Genomic DNA, 16,421 nt, shown 5'->3' on the forward strand with positions numbered 1-16,421 from the left:
GCTTAATTACTTGTGAATTCTGTTGAATCTTTTTTCATTTAATGAGATTCATTCCTAATGTTTACTTCATGTAGGAGGTGTGTACTAAAATTTCATAAAAAAAGACCGCTATTGGCAATTATATGTTATTATTGCTTTACGGCTACAACAATTAAAAACAGCTGAATGCACAGACACCCTAAAATAATTAAGTACCTTCCCTCCTGAAGTTGGCTTAATTATTGAAACAATCCGGCAACAATACGAAAGCCAACTTGACGACGGAAGGCATTTAATCACTTTACAGCACTAACGGATGTATACAAGCAGAACTACTCTACTTGTCATAAATTATCATGATAAACAAATTTCTGCGAAAGGTTATGTCACATCCGTTGCTTATACTTTTGGAACTTGTACGATCTGAATATATTGCAGAAAGTTAAATAGATTTTCTAGTAGTTGTCAGAGAAGTAGAGTAAACTTACATTTTGTAGTGATGTTGCATATGATGATTCATATGCATGTCAACGGATTGTTGTTGTTGTTGCATTTGTTGTTGCTGAACAGTCTGATGATGAGTTTGTGGGGGATCCAAACTGGAAGCACCCAGCAGATTGGCGCTTTCCCTGAATAACGTTGCCACCTGCATCTTGATATCCTTTGCACAGTTTTCAACACAAACCTGGTCTACCGACGGACCTCGTTGATATTATCAGTAGCACGAAAAAACCGTCAACCGGCACGACAGTATGACAGGGTCTCGCCTAACCTCTGGGCCCAACTGCCCAACTGATCCATACACGCGCGCGCACAAACACACACGCACACAAACACAAACTCACAACAGTTGACAAACCAATTCTGCTTTTAGCCTTTCTTTCCCACCCGCGCCACCTTGGACAAAAATCCCAGGCGACGATTGCAGTGGCCTGAGCCTGGCTGCGGAGACCTACTCTAATCCTAATCCTTAGGTCAAACTCATATTCTGCAATCTGCACAATCTCCTCTGAAGGTCTCTCCGCATTGGATGTGTGTAATATAAACAGAGTGGGTAATTGAGACGATACCACTTTCTGCGTCCAGGAAGACACACATCCGAGGTCCGAGTGGGCCCGGGTGCCAGCGATCGGCGAACCGATGCCACACCGGCTCACGGAAAGCCAATTTACTCTGCACAGTCTCTACCTCCGTCGCACTTTTACTTGCAGTCTGATTCGGTCAACACCCTCCCTATGTCTCTCACCCTTCTTACAATTCTTGTCTCATCAGTACATATTAGCCGATTCTGCAAACGAAACTCTCCAGACACCACGGACACGGTCTTGTCCCAAAATGAACACCAACACCACACCCGTCCTCGATCATTCGTTCGTGCTCTTCTTAACTCTGACGAATGGTCAATCCACGACAGCCTTGCTGTCCAAATGAGAAACTTTGCCACAATACACCTTTCCAAGGGCAACTATCGTTGTTTGCTCTTTGCAATTGCGATGACAAAGATAATTTTACACTTTTTCCTTTCCAGAAAGAAGCACGCACAACAATTTAGTCATCTAGCCGCGGCACCAGAGACGGCCGCACTGCCCGTCCGTCCCGTATCTCTGGCTCGCTCACTCGGGAAAACTTCGTGCTGTTCCGGAGACTTCGACCAACATCGGCGTGTTCGCAAATCCAGAGCCGTAACTAGGATGGTGCCGTCGGAGCCTCTGCACTGGGTACAGGCACAGAGCTCGGATCGTGCGAATGTTTCGACTTTTTTTTGTTGCAAAAATGCGAATTTTTGAAGAAAAATACGACTAGTAGACGTTTTTCCGTTTTTCTCAGAAGTTCGCTATACTTAGTTTCAATTTTAATTATAATGAAACTTTTAAATTTGTAATTCAAAACTAGAAAAAAATCGTACAATTTTCAATGAGAACATTAAAAATTGCTGAAAGTAGGCGCCGCGCGCCTACCAAAAAGGATTTAGTAGCACATTAAGACGTTAATTAAGACGTTTTTAAGGCTACCCTTCTCATACATTCCCTACCCTAATAACACTACGTTCCCTCACTTTCCCCTCACTTCACCCTTCGTAATGTCACACTTAACTTCTTCCTCTACTTTCTCCTCTCCTCGCTTCCTCAAACATAACTTGCCCACTTCTATTCACAATCATTTCTAATAATTTCCCCTACTTCGCCTGACTTCTTCTACTTCCTCTCCATAATTTCCCCTACATAACGTCCCTAATTACACCTACTTCTCCTCACCTAATTAAACCTCACTTTCCCTAGTTTTCTTCCCCTCACTTCCCCTACTTCTTCTCACTAATTTCCCCATATTTCCTCTACTTCATCTGCTTTCCCAATCTTCTTTTTCCGCCACTTCCTCTACCTCGCTAACCTACATCCCATCCCCTTATTTGCATTATTTCCCCTCCACTCATATCTGCTACTACTCCTTCGTTTCCCATCACTAACCCTCTCCTCAATTTTTCTCGCTTTCCCTAATTTCCCACCTCTCATTTCCCCTCACAGCCCCTACTATCCCACCCATTATATCCTCTCACTTCCAGTCTTTATAAAAAATTACGGCAGAAGGAAGGATACACGGCCGAAACTATAAGCGCTTCTGCTCGGGGCTATGAAACCCTCAAAATTTTTTCCCCTATTTCCCTTTTTCGCCATTTATAAAGAATTCCTCTTTTTCCATTGTTTTCAAACATTGTTTTCTCGTTTTGCACCTAAATACAAACTGAATTAATAGATCCCAATCAGAAAATACAACTATTATTGGTTGAAAGTTCATTATTTTCTTGAGATAGGGGACATGAGGGGAGGGATAGTAGGAGAAATAAGAGATGAGGTGGATTGTGAGGGGGGGCAGGGATAGTGAACAGAGGGGAATTAGATGAATTGAGGGAAATGAAGCGTGGAAAGTAAGAATAAATAAGGGGAACGGGAATGAGAGGAGGGGAATAAGAAACGTGTGTATGGGAGAATGAAGGTAATCCGGAGAGGGAAAGTATGATTAATGGTTAGAAATGAGGGTGAGTAGTGTAGGGGAAGGGAGGGATGGGAAAGCGTATTAGAAGAAGGGGAGTGTTAACTAAGGAATCGAGTAGAGGGGGATTGAATGGAGAAAGCAGTTAGGGAAAGGGGCCGAAGAATGAAGTGAGGGGAGAGAAAATACTCGTATAAGAGAGGGAGGTTTAAACGAATTAGAAACCATTTTTTGTAGGCGCGAGGAGACTACTTCAACTAATTTTTAATGTTCTCAATTAAAGTTGAACCATTTTTCTATTATTTTTCGCTTAACTATGAACAGAATTAGTACCAAACTACAAGAAAATTCAAATATTTTTGGTTTGGATTTCTTTAATTTTTGTTTGTGAAAATTCAATCATTTGGTTTAAAATTTAACTTTTAGTTAAGAATGTAAATGTCTTTTAAAAAATTCATCTTTTTGCCATGAAAATCCAGTTATTTGGTTAAACAATCATAAAAGTGGATATAAATTCGTCTCTATTGAACAAAAATTCAACTAATTTGGTTGCAAAAAGAAATGTTATGTTAAAAATTAATTTTTTACTGACAATTTAACTATTTGGTTACAAATTTATACTTCTTGGTTTTAATTAATTAATTTCTTGAAAATTCAACTTCACAGGTTGATAATTCAATTTTCTTTTAAAAAATCTTCTTCTTGTCTTGAAAATTTAATTATTTGGTTAAAAAATCTAACTGTTTGTGGATGAGCTTTACTCTGTTTTATTTGTAAATTCGACCATTTAGTTGAAAATTCAATTCTTTTTTTCAAAAGTCATCTTTTCTGGCAAAATTTTAACTGTTTTGTTTAAAATGAGACTATCTTTGGCTAAAACCTTAATTATTTCGTTAAATATTCGTCTCATTTGCTGGAAAATTCTCAACTACTTGGTTGTATTTGCTACACTTTGGTTAAAATTTATATTTTTTGACATTTTCGTTTAACAATATAATTATTTTACTAGGCGCTATTCACAAATGGGAAATATAAATTTAACGATTTTTTAAATGCTTGAAAAAATTAAAACTAGTGACTTTTTTAAAAACTATTTTTGTTTAAAGTTAATTCTTTTTAATTAAAAAGACTAACTTTGTATTTTTGGTTCTGAATTCATATTTTTTAATTCTACTTTTTGTTAAAAAATTTAATTATTGCACTGGAAAAGATTTTTTTATACTAATTTTTTTTACTGAAAATTTAACTATAGGTAATATTTTTGGTCGAAAATTAATCACTTTTAGTTGAAAATTCGCTAATTACATTTTTCACTAATAATTCACATTTTTTGTTTGAAAATATAACTACCTGGTTGAAAGTTGAATTAATTTGTTAAACATTCATTATATTAGTTAAAGATTTAACTATTTTGTTGAAAATTTTTTTTAACTAAATATTTAACTATTGCATTATTGGTTGAAAATTTATGTATTCTGCTGTAAAGACAACTATTTTGATAGAAAATTCATCTTCTTGGTTGGAAATTCAATTACTTAGTTAAAAATTTGTTTTATTATTTCAAGATCCATCTATTCAGTTGAAAATTTAACTATTTTATTGATATTTTTTTCCGAAAATCAATTTTTTCAATTGAAAATTTAACTATTTCATTTTTAACTGATAGTTAATTGTTTTTAATTAAAAATTCAACTATTCGTTTAAAAATTAATTGTTTTGTTGAAGAATCTACTATTCGGTTGAAAATTAAACTGTTTTGTTTAAAATTTAATTGTTAAAAATTAAAATTCATCGTTTTAAATTAAAAATTCGACTTTTTACTAAAAAAATTCATCTTCTTGGCTTGAAAATGCAACTTTTTTTGTTTGAAGTTTAATCTTTTCTTTTAATTCGACCATTTGTTTGGCATTTCAACTATTTGGTTTAAAATTCAACTTTGTTAGGCCGTAAATGTAACTATGTGGTTTCAAATTCAACTATTTTGTTTAAGATTTAATTATACTTTATTCGAAAATTTTACTGCTTTCTTGAAAGTTTATCTTTTTAGATTAAAAATTCGACCATTTGGTTGAAAATATAATTCTTTTACAAAAAATTCAACTGCATATTTCGTTCGAAAATTCATCCTTTTTGTTCGAAAATTCCACTTTTTTTAAATTAAAAATTCGTCTTTTGGTATTCAAAATTCATCTGTTTTGGCAGAAAAGTTCTGGATTGAAAATTCAATTGTCTTGCAAGAAATTTGTCTGTTTTCATTTTAAAAAACGCAACTGTTTGTGGTAAAAATTAGTTCGGTTTTTTTTGAAAATGCGTCTTTGCAGATAACAAAATTCAAACATTTGTTTAAAAAATCGTCTCTCTTGGTTAAAAGTTTAGTTTTCTGAAAATCATCTTTCCTGGTTAAAAATTCATCTTTTCGGGTTCAAAAGTCATCGAATTTCTCCCTTGAAACTTGACAATCTGAAAAGCTGATGAACTCGGGAGATGGTTTTCTGCAGTTTCCCTCTCCCCTGGACAAATGTTCATTCTAAGCCAACTTTAGCAGAAAAAAATAATCATAGGGACATTGTGGGCCCGACTGCAAACCCCTTTACCTGTCCACGTTCCTGCCTATAACTATATATTTCGACTACAGCTATATTCTCTGTGCTCGTCTCGCTCTCTATCTGCACTCTTCCTTGCCGGTTTGCTGCCCTAGGGCTTGTAGGCATGTACCCGCAGCTCGTGTTCATGCACACTCTGCGTGCACGTGTATGTTGCGTAAATATCGCCATGAGAGAGTGTTGGTGAACGCATGTGTGGCGTGTGCATGTGTGTGTGTGGTGTGCACATTTCTGACCCTGCCGCCTGACGAGTGGGTGGTAATTCAGGATCGTGCGAATAAAGGCGAACATCTTTCACCAAACTTTTGCTTCAAGTTTCTGGCCATTGTATTATATTTATTTGTCAACAATATACTTACTGTTGGATAAGGATTATACCAATCACTGAATTGAAATTTTGTTTTCGGCCTTTTGTATGCTTTGTTAATTTTTTTTGTTTAAAGGGGACGTCCATACATATTAGAGATCATCCATAAACTACGGCACCAATTTGAGGGGGTGGGGCACATAAAAACCTACGATTGGTAACAGGTTGTGTGTGCGTGGGGGCGGGGGTCCCAATGTTTGGTTAAAAGTTCTACTATTTGGTTGAAAGTTGTACTTTTTTGTTTAAAAAAATTTTGTTTTTAATTGCATATTCATCACTTTGGTGGAAAATTTAACTACACCAAACTCTCAATATCAGTCCAGTGTCGGGAGTTGCCTGCAAATAGCCTTTACCACAAATCGAGGGGGGTCCAAACATTTGCATTTTCAATTGGAATATTCTCTAGGAAGGCTGAGATTGGGTGGGGGGGGGGCACTAACCGAGATTTTGGTGTGCTTCGTTGAAAATGTCTTTCTTTTTTGGTTGAAAATTGACTTTTTTTCACTGGAAATGTTACTATTACATGTGTAATTGAAAATTTATCTTTTTTAGTTATAAATTAATACATTTAAACGAAAATTAAAATTTTTTTAGAAGGAATTAATCTTATCAGTAAAAAAATGTTCTTTTTCGTTGAAAATTCATATCTTTGTTTCAAACTTTAACTATTTTATTGAATATTCGTATTTTTTATTGCATTCGACTATTTTTGATTTAAATTAAAATCATTTTTGGTTAAAATATCATCGATTATACTTTTCCTTGAGAATTCTTTTTTTTTAATTTCAACTACCTGGTTGAAAGTTGAACTGTTTTGTTAAAAATCAATTTTTAGTGAAGATTTATAATTTTGGTTGAAAAATCATTTTTAGATTATCATGTTTAAATTTAAACAGTTTTTTTACACTGAACACATAACTATTCCATTATTGGTTGAAATTTTATATTTTTAATTGAAAATTGATCTTTTTTATTCGAAAATTCTATTTGGTGGAGAATTCATTGTTTTGGTGAATACTCAACTCTTTTGGTATAAAATTCAACTATCTGTTTCAACATGAAACTATTTATTTTAAAAATTAAGTACCTGGTAGAAAATTAAGTTTTTCTTTAAAAATGCATACAATTTGTTCAAAAATTCAACTGTTTTGTAGAAATGCACCTATTTTGTTGAAAATTCGTCTTTTTGAGTAGAAAATTAATCTTCAACTATTTCGTCGAAAATATACTTTTTGGTTGGTTGGAAAATAAACTATTTGGTTGAAAATCCAAGTATTTCGCAGAAAATTTTAATTTTGTTAAATATGCATATTATAGTTTTAAAAAGTCAACTGAAAACTTTTTTGTATGAAAATTCTACAATTTTTTTTTTAAGTTTGTCTTTTTGATTAAAAATTCTATTTTAATGTTGAAAAATAAACTTAAATCTTTTTTGGTTGGAAATTCAACTATTTTTTATTAATTTCTATTTTTGCTTTAACAATGTATGTCTTTTAGTAGAAATCGCAACTTATTTGGATAAGAAAGCAACTTTTTTTTTAAGCCAACAATTTTGTTAAAAAGTCTCCCTGTTTGGTTGAAAATTCAAATGATTTCTTGAAAATTTAACTATTTTGTAGAAAATGCACTTTTTGATAAAAATTCCCTTTTTCTTGTTGAAAAGTCTACTGAACCTTGGGTAAAAGTTGATCAATATACTTTGTCAACAATTTATTTTCATTTTATTAAAGGTTTGTCTCTTTAGGAGATAATGCTTTACTTTTTTAAAAATTCGTTGCTTTTTAAACTGAAAATGTAACTTTCTTATTTGAAAACTAATATTTTCTAGTTAAAAATTCTCTTTTTTTTTTAGAAAAACAATCTTCTTGGTTTAAAGTTTGAATTTTGTTTGAATTTTGTTTGAAGATCTTTCTTTAGGCTTGAACTTTCAACAATTCCAACTTGAAATTTACCGGTTTAATTTTTGGTTGAAAATTCAACTTTCTTGATTGAAAATAAACTTTCCTGTTGACAATTTTGTTTTTTCTTCATCCGATTTTTGATTCAACTGCTTTATAAAAAATTCCACTGTTTGAAAATTTAACTATTGTATTTAAAAAATTGTCTATAGGGGTAGAAAATTAATCTAATTTGTTGAAAAATAATATCTGCTGAATTGAAGATTTGAATATTTTGACTGTGCCATTTTTCGTTGAAAACTTATATTATTAAGTTGAAAATTCAACTGTTTTATTGAAGATTTATGTATTTTGTTGAAAATTCGTCTTTTGGTAGAAAATTAATCATCTTGGTTGAAAATTCATCTTTGTAGGTAAAAAAATCATCTATTTGGTAAAAAATTCCTCTATTTGAAAGTTTAATTATTTTGTTGAGATTCAACTATTTTCTTAGTTATATTTTTTGTTCGAAAATTTAACTCGTTTCTTGAAAAGTTCGTCCCTTGAGATTGAAATTCGTTTTTTATATCGAAAAGTTCTTCGTTGAAAAATCATTTCTCTTTTTTTTTTAATATTCAACAGTCGTCTAAAAAATTGGTCTTTGTTGCTTAAAAGTTCAACTATTCGATTTAAAATGTAAATAATATTCTCTTTGTACCCATCAAATGCATCGACACGGATGAAAATTGTATTATTCGATCAGAGGACTGTCACGTGTTAAATACCTTGCGTATTTACACTTTTAATCTAAAATTAGTATTTGTCAAAAAATAACAAATAAATGCATTTTTAGTTTTTCTGTTATAAAAAATGTCTAAATTTCGGGTACAAGTGTCTAAAAAGATTTAAGAGAGATGTGGCTAATACCCCCTTTCCCTTACGCACGCTGAACCCTTTTTACAGGGGCCCTCCAAAAAAAAACAAGCGTCCTAATATTGGGCGTTTTAAATCAGAGAAGTTGGGCTATCAAATAAAATAACTCCTCCCACCTTTTTAAGACCCCTGCTTTAGAATGTTCAACACTAGGACGCGTGCAATTTTTTGTTGGGTCCCTTAAAAAGGGGTTCGATATGAGTGACGTGAGGGGATCTGGGGCACATTCCTCTCGCCCTTTAAAATGTGTGACAACACATTTCTGCTCCTTTTTCAAGGTTCACCCTTTAAAATAAATATATATATTTTACTAAATTTATTACACTTTTTTAAAGGAAAATCTGAAAATTCATTTTTGATAGTTTTCTTTATAAGTATATATTTTATGGAAGATGTGTAAAAGCAAAAGATATAGATATCGATGAGATACACAACTTTGATGTAGACAATTTTTATATCAGATCAACATTTTACGATATTAAAAAAAAAAATAATATAGAAAAAAGATAAAGTTTTAATAACTTATTTTCTATATATTAATATGCGCTAAAAATCGTTTTTAGACTTTTAACTGGGATGCAAAAGTAACACCAAGGCCAAGTATTAGGTCAATGTTCTTGGCTGACCTTTTCGAAAAATAAATAGGTTGAAACTTTGGGATGAGGTAAAGGAGATACAAATCGATATATATGCACCTTTCTTTTTCTTTGAGTAATTAAAAAAAAACTTAGATTTATAGTTTATATGCATATATTGATTTATAATTGTGTTCAACTATGCAAAATAAAGAGTGTGGTACATTGTTTTAGACTAAAAACCCAAGAAAACTCCAAATCCATTCTGTAATTTGTCACGTGACCAATGTATCACATGCCGGCTTTACTACTGAAACAACAACAATCTACAGTCTATGACTCATTTGTAGATTTGCACCAGTATAATTAAGTATACAGTAATGGGACTGATTATCGTATAACACAAGGAACATTTACCCTGACATAGTAGCGATTATAGTCATTTTTACCACAAACAGAAAGTTTCGTCGCTAAAAGCTTCGTACACCACCTTTCCTCAGAAGAAGAAGTAGAAGATGAAGAAGAGTTTAGAAAGTACAGTTCAGAGCTCGAAAGAAGAAAAGAGATCGAGTTGGAACAACGGAGCGAAAGATAAAGGCTTCAACCATAGCCAGAGAGTCGTGTATCAATGTATTTGAAAAGCGTAACCGAGAGAGCGAGAGAAAACACATGCATGAGGTATTTGCATTTGTGTACGTGAGTGCGCGCTCGCGTGCAGATCCTTTAGAAGGAGAGGGATTTATAGAAAAGCATGAAAACCAGAGAGAGAACGACTAATTCAGTCCGAACGTATATACGCTTCTGAGTGAACCTATATACGCTTCTGAGTGAGCCTAGCACACTGGCTGATGCCTCCCACCACCGGAGCTTTCAGAAAAATCAATAGAATACAAGAAAAGCCCACGCTTGGCGCAGCGAGTGGAGGATCTCGTTCCTCCTTTCTCTGTCGTCAACGACTACAATCCTGGAGTACTCTTCGTCATGCTCGTGAATCATGCTTATTCTCTAAATTTTTAGTAAAAGAACAAAATTAGGTGTGAAAAACTGATAGTAAACTAGTCCAAATTCCCTAAAATGTATTTCCACACCCTTAAAATGAAGGTTTCTTGTAAAAGCAGCATGAAAAGAAAAATGTAAAATTTCAGTCGACCTAACACGTACTTTTGGGCACTGAAAGATTAGTCAAAAAAAAGAAATAAGAGTTCTGTTTAAAGCAAGCAGCAATTCGGGTCAAATATTAACTTGACGGAACTGTTTTGTAAAAAAACCTCGATTTTAGAGTGCTCAAATTACACATTTTTAAATTATTTAGTTATCTTTTTTTCGTAAATTCATTGAAATTAAATTGTTTTATATAAATAAACAAAATGTCGAGGCTCCACTGGGTAACATTTCATCCGGCACTGTTCGTCCCCTTCATCCCCACACCGCCTTTTTGCATAGCTTTCCATCGCCCACGCATTTTCTGTCTCCCTTTTTCCACCTGCTGCTATTGCTTTTAATGGAAAAGAGCCCCTCAGGCCTCACACATCAACTTCAGTTGAATAAATGCTTCCCTAATTTGTTTATGTCAAAATGAACCAACAAAATGTGTACCTGCATTTGCCCAGAATTTGACCTTATTTTTCCGTACGCACACTTGTTACTTTTCAAAATGACGTAAGAATCATACGATTCATACGTACGGAACGAGAGTTACGATTACGAGTGCGCTTCGTCGTATTTCACGCACGCGCGTCTAACCACTATAGGTATATATATTTTTCAATTACTACATTTATCTTCTTTTTATTCAACATATTCGAAAGTATTTTTTTTGCATATAAGAATTTCCCCCTCTTACACCTTTTAGATGGCTTACTCTCTGTAACGTCAAGCAAGCACGTTTTTTGCAATATAGCTATTCTTGTAACATTCCAGTGACAAGCCGTTTATTTCGCGTTTGCTAAGCGGTTTAAAAATAAGAGCAGGTAAATTTTGAGTATTTTTTCAGTACATGCCATTTAATGAATATATTGATACGTATTTAAATACTCGGGTTTACTATTGCTTGCCAGTTACGGTAAAAGCAGTAAATGAATTGGAAAGTTTTACGAAGCAAACTGAATGCTGGCGCTAATAATATGGGTTTAAAGATTAACGTAAATAAAACAATATAAATAGCTAGTCCCCTCGTGAAAAAAATAAGAACTGAATACTTTTTCCAGGCTAGCTTTAAACAAGACTTAGTAGAGCCGAACTTGGATTTAAGCCCGATTTTGTACCTGACCTTCGGCTCAAATCCGGGCTCTCCGAACTTAAACATCAGGGCCGAGTGAACTCTGAGAGTCAACTGACACAATATAATGCAAAATGATGCAGTTATCCAGTTAGGCCATTAGGGTATTTCGCTTTATCGCTACACTACTGTTATTTTATGCATGGATGAACACCGCCCTTCTACTGTGGCTCCTCTCATCCGAAACCGCCACGCGGCATCAGTTTTCAGAAGGTTGCCTATCAAGTTTCTTCTTATCTAAGTTCGAGTGTATACTCTAAGTCTAATATATAGGTCTCTTAGATCTTAGACTGCGACAATAGACACCATTTTCTCTGTTTAATGTAGGCACAGCTGTTTTTACTACAAAACAATCTAGCTAAAAGTCCTGAAGGACCTTATCTGGTTTATAAGATCTATGGGCTTCAACCAATTTCGGCTAGATTTATATAGCATGATCTGATCCTTGTTTATCTTGCAGGCCTGTAAGGATAAGAGATTAAGCTGTAACACTGCTATCGTAAAATTAACATAAATTTTCCATTGTAGATTCTAATGTCCATTTTATACCTTGACCTCCATCAGAGTGGCCGTTTTAATCACATAAAAAAATTCCCGGTCATTTCCAGGTTCGCAAAATCTTTTCACGGTCAATAAAATTTAAAAATTCGAACTTGAAAGCTAACAATTTTTCCATTTGAAGTAATAAAAACTGAGCTGTAAATAATATTAGGCAATTTTAAGTTAGAAATATTAAAAATTGGCCGATTACATTTTTATTATAAACTGAACACTTCTTAAATTCAAAATTACATTATTTTCATTGTAAATAGTTTTAAAATCCTTAAAAAAGCTTCAAAATTTTAGTTCAACATCTTGTAACATCTTTAAAATTGAAATTTTTAATAAAAATGTTTTCAGAACTTCCAAACATATTTTAAAATGATTCGAATTCTTCCGATTTTTTGTACACCTTGCAAAATAAAAAATATTTCCTTAAAATCTTATAGGTTCATTTTTGACAATTTTCGAAATCTTTCCATATATCCTCAAAATAAACTTTTCAAAATAAAAAATCATTTTCAATTTTCCTAGGAATCTTAAGAAAATGTTTTTTATTCTTTTGAAGCCTTTTATTATTCTTAAAAAGCTTCTAATTTTTTTTTCGAAAACTGCAAAATTTATATTTTGTTTTAAATTAGGCAGTGGCCTATTTTCACCGAAATTTTGGTACAAATAGCTGGAGTTTGTCGGTCTTGAACTTATTCGATTTTTTTAGGGATGATCCGTATGCAATATTTATTATACATCAAAATTCAACAATTTTACTTGTAAATTAAATTTTTTCAAATAGAAAAATTAAAATTGTAACGTTCAAAGTTTATTTTTTTGTTGAATTTAAAAATTTTTATTTATAAATACTGTTTTTACGTGAACAATCAAATGTTTCCAAATGTTAAGCAATTGTTATTATTCGTCATTAAAAAAAATCAAAATTTCAAATTTTAGACCAAAACAACATTTTAAATTTAATAAAAGCCTTTAATTGCGAATATATTATTTTGAAGTCATTTTAAAATTGAAAAAAGTTTATTAAGTTTAAATCGGGCGTTTACATTTTCAAATTAAAATTATTTCTGACAAAAAGCCTACTCCTTCTTCACTCCATTAGGAATCGAACCACAAAACTTATGATTTCCGGCCAGGTGCTTTTCCAATTAAGCTATTAGAGGGATCAGAATAAGAACTTTTAATTCAAGAAAATAACGATAATTTTTAGCTAGGTGTTAATGGTACAAGTAATTATTTTTAAAATGAATCTTTGTGGTTCGATTTCCAATGGAGTGATGAATTAGTAGGATCTTTTTTTTTTCAAGAAATAATTTTAATTTGAAAATATTATTTTCCATCTAGTCTGATTAAGATCGATATTGTGTAGATTTTCTGCCTTCATGGTTGGGAGGGTTGATCTACTGTCGGTAAGGTACCATTTCTGATGATATAGCAGAATCATTTTTAAAATGTGTACATTTTTTTAACTACTAACATTTCCAATTGAAAGTTTCATTTTTAACGTTAAAATCTGTAAATTATTAAGTTTTGAACTAATTCCGAATCGTCTTGTAAAATGAATTATTATTCACTTTTTAATCCGTAATCCATAGTTGAATTCTGAAAATCATTGCAATTTGTATTCACATAAGATAAATAAAAAAGGTTTTTTATCCAAAATTTTCGATTTCAAACTCTACTAACTTTTAATTTTTTAAGTCTTTAAAAATACTTTAAATGAAAAATATACACTCAAAAATTAATATCCAAAATGGAACATTTGTAACTGAAAAACTTTCGAATTACAAATTTTAACCTGAATGATATCATAATTGAAGATAAAAATTCAAATTATTATTTTAAAAACTGTTGAAATCTAACATGGGCAGATTTTTTCTACAAATTTATAAAATTCTCTGTTAAAAAATAAATTCACTGTCACTTCCCATTTTTTCCCGGTCTCATAAAATTCCTTGTCAATTCCTGGCACGCTTTTTTTTGCAAAAACGGTCCAAAGAAATTATAAGCTAAAAAGACTGCTCCGAAACAGCCCTTTAATATAACCTCTAAACTCTGCTCATTTGCCAAATTTTCAATTTTCATGTTCAACTTTACCCACCGGTGTTTGCCAATCATTTATGTAAATTCAATATAATTTACCAGGAAAACTATGCTAAGTATGAAAAATTACAAAAAAATTATGCAGCTACGAACGTACAATGTGAAAATTATGTTGCTTCAAAGCTTTATGTCGAAAGAAACAAAAATGAACGTAACGGAAGTTTCGTTACGTTTCTTTCCGTTATTTTCTATATAAAACATAATTACTATATTATTTTCACATCATGTCTACGTAGCCTTATTATTTTTTGATATTTTTACAGGCAGCCTAGTTTTTAGCCAAATTATTTTTAATTCATCGAAATCATTGGCAAATATTCAAAAATTCCCCTTAAGTTTGTTCGAATCTCGGCTAAAAAAGATTATTGTCCAACGAAACTTTTCCACTGGTATACAGTTCGGCCAGATATGTTTCAAAATTTCCATATCCAAAATAAGAGATACACCTAGAGATTGATCATTGATGCAAACTTTCACACGGATTTGTAATTTTCTTCGCCATTCCTGGTATTGAATCTTCACTGTTCACTGATTTATGTTATCCCGCACGGACTTATCATTGGCCGGAGATGGCGGAGTGGGAGATGGCTTACTTTTACTGGTTTTTAACGCTAGAGAGGGGCTTCTGTTGTCTAATTGGCTCACTGAGTTTATTGAAACCTGAAATCGTGACGACGCGTGAACAAGATGGCCTCCGTAAGTGGGTCGTTTCCGTTTGCAGGGTTGGTAAGTTACGCGTAACTCGAGTATTTTCTAAGTGAAATATGTTTTTGTCATAATGTACACCTAAAACTGTAGAATCCATGGACATAGGAAACAAGGGACTAGACATGCCATTGCGGGATGTGATGCAATGAGGGGGGAGGTCCGCCACCTTTTGATGTCCCGCGACAAACATGGCAGCGGCCACATGTTTATACTTTCATGTACAGTTTGTCGGCAAAAATGCTCGTGCGCATAGTCAAATGGCACATCGTAAGATGGCGGCTCTCCCCACTCATGGAATTCTCCCCCTCCCGTGGATTCAACCCCGCTCGCCAAGTTAGGATAGCATGTCTAGTCCCGTGTCTCCTATGTCCATGGTAGAAAGTAGAAACCCATCGAAAACAGTAGAAAACTCCTGTCAGTTACGTTTTCAATATGGCCGACTTGCAAAATCAGTGTCATCAGTGTTGACAAGTACATTACCTCATTTTTTAAGCACAATAATTATTAATAATTCTATAGAATGCGTTATAGTGATTAAAAATAATAATTTTAATTTAGCTGGGAAGGAACACCCAACATCATAATGTTATTGAGCCCTATGCATCTCTCCATATTTCAGATTGCAATTTGACCCCGCGACTGTCCTAAGTTGATTAGTTCCTAATATTTCCAGCGCGACGCTAGTTGGCTCACCACTCCCTCTTTTTATATAGAAAGCAAAGGGACTAAATCACTTTTTACATTTTTTAGTAAACAAAATGTTATTTCCATGCAAAAATATTCTTGAAATTAAAACAATGTTACTCATTTAACATTAAAAATACTTTTCCAATAATTTTCTATAAATACTAAAGACAAAATATGATTTATATGGTCGTACAATAATCCAGGAAAAGTGGAATATATCTTAGTTTTAAATGTCAATGAAAAGTAAAATATGATTCTTAAAGTTTATTGTCGAAAACAAATTCACAATATTGTTAATGAAATGGAAAAATTCTGAAGAAAAATTATAATAGTAATAAGTTTAAACTTACCATGTGAATACTATCGCTTATGAATATATAATGGATATAATGTATTTCTAATTGAATTTAACTAAATTTACATTTGAAACCATTTGATTTAATAATCAGTCAAAAATAAAAAAGTAAATTTCTTTCATTTGCTCTCTTTTATCATTATATCCTTTTAAGTCTTTAAAACAAAGATGTAAACATTGATTATATTCACATTTTGGACGCTTTATAAAATGCATTCGATAAATTTTTTCCCCTCAGAAATCAACGAAGTAAAGCTAGCTGGGGATTGAAGTAAAAATACCTCATTAATTGGATTTTCTATGCAAATTTCAAGTTTTGGGATAGATCTCATGAAATAAGCTTTCAAAGTTTCGTAAAAGATGTACTGTGAAGTTGTAAAGCTAGATTGGAGAAAGAGTGAAAAAAAACCGTAACTTTT

At 32.6% G+C, this 16,421-nt stretch overlaps 1 protein-coding gene across 1 annotated transcript in view; it reads right to left on the minus strand.

Annotated features, from left to right (window-relative positions):
• LOC117171609 overlaps window positions 1-1,562 on the minus strand; it is a 117,981-nt gene extending 116,419 nt beyond the window's left edge. Inside the window, exon 1 of the mRNA XM_033359062.1 lies at window positions 468-1,562. Coding sequence (XP_033214953.1) covers window positions 468-631 — 164 coding nt within the window. The 5' untranslated portion in view covers window positions 632-1,562. The remainder of the gene's footprint in view (window positions 1-467) is intronic.
• Between the last annotated feature and the right edge of the window lie 14,859 nt (window positions 1,563-16,421).

The sequence above is a fragment of the Belonocnema kinseyi genome, chromosome 4 (assembly GCF_010883055.1).
Source record: "Belonocnema kinseyi isolate 2016_QV_RU_SX_M_011 chromosome 4, B_treatae_v1, whole genome shotgun sequence".
Classification (NCBI taxonomy): domain Eukaryota; kingdom Metazoa; phylum Arthropoda; class Insecta; order Hymenoptera; family Cynipidae; genus Belonocnema; species Belonocnema kinseyi.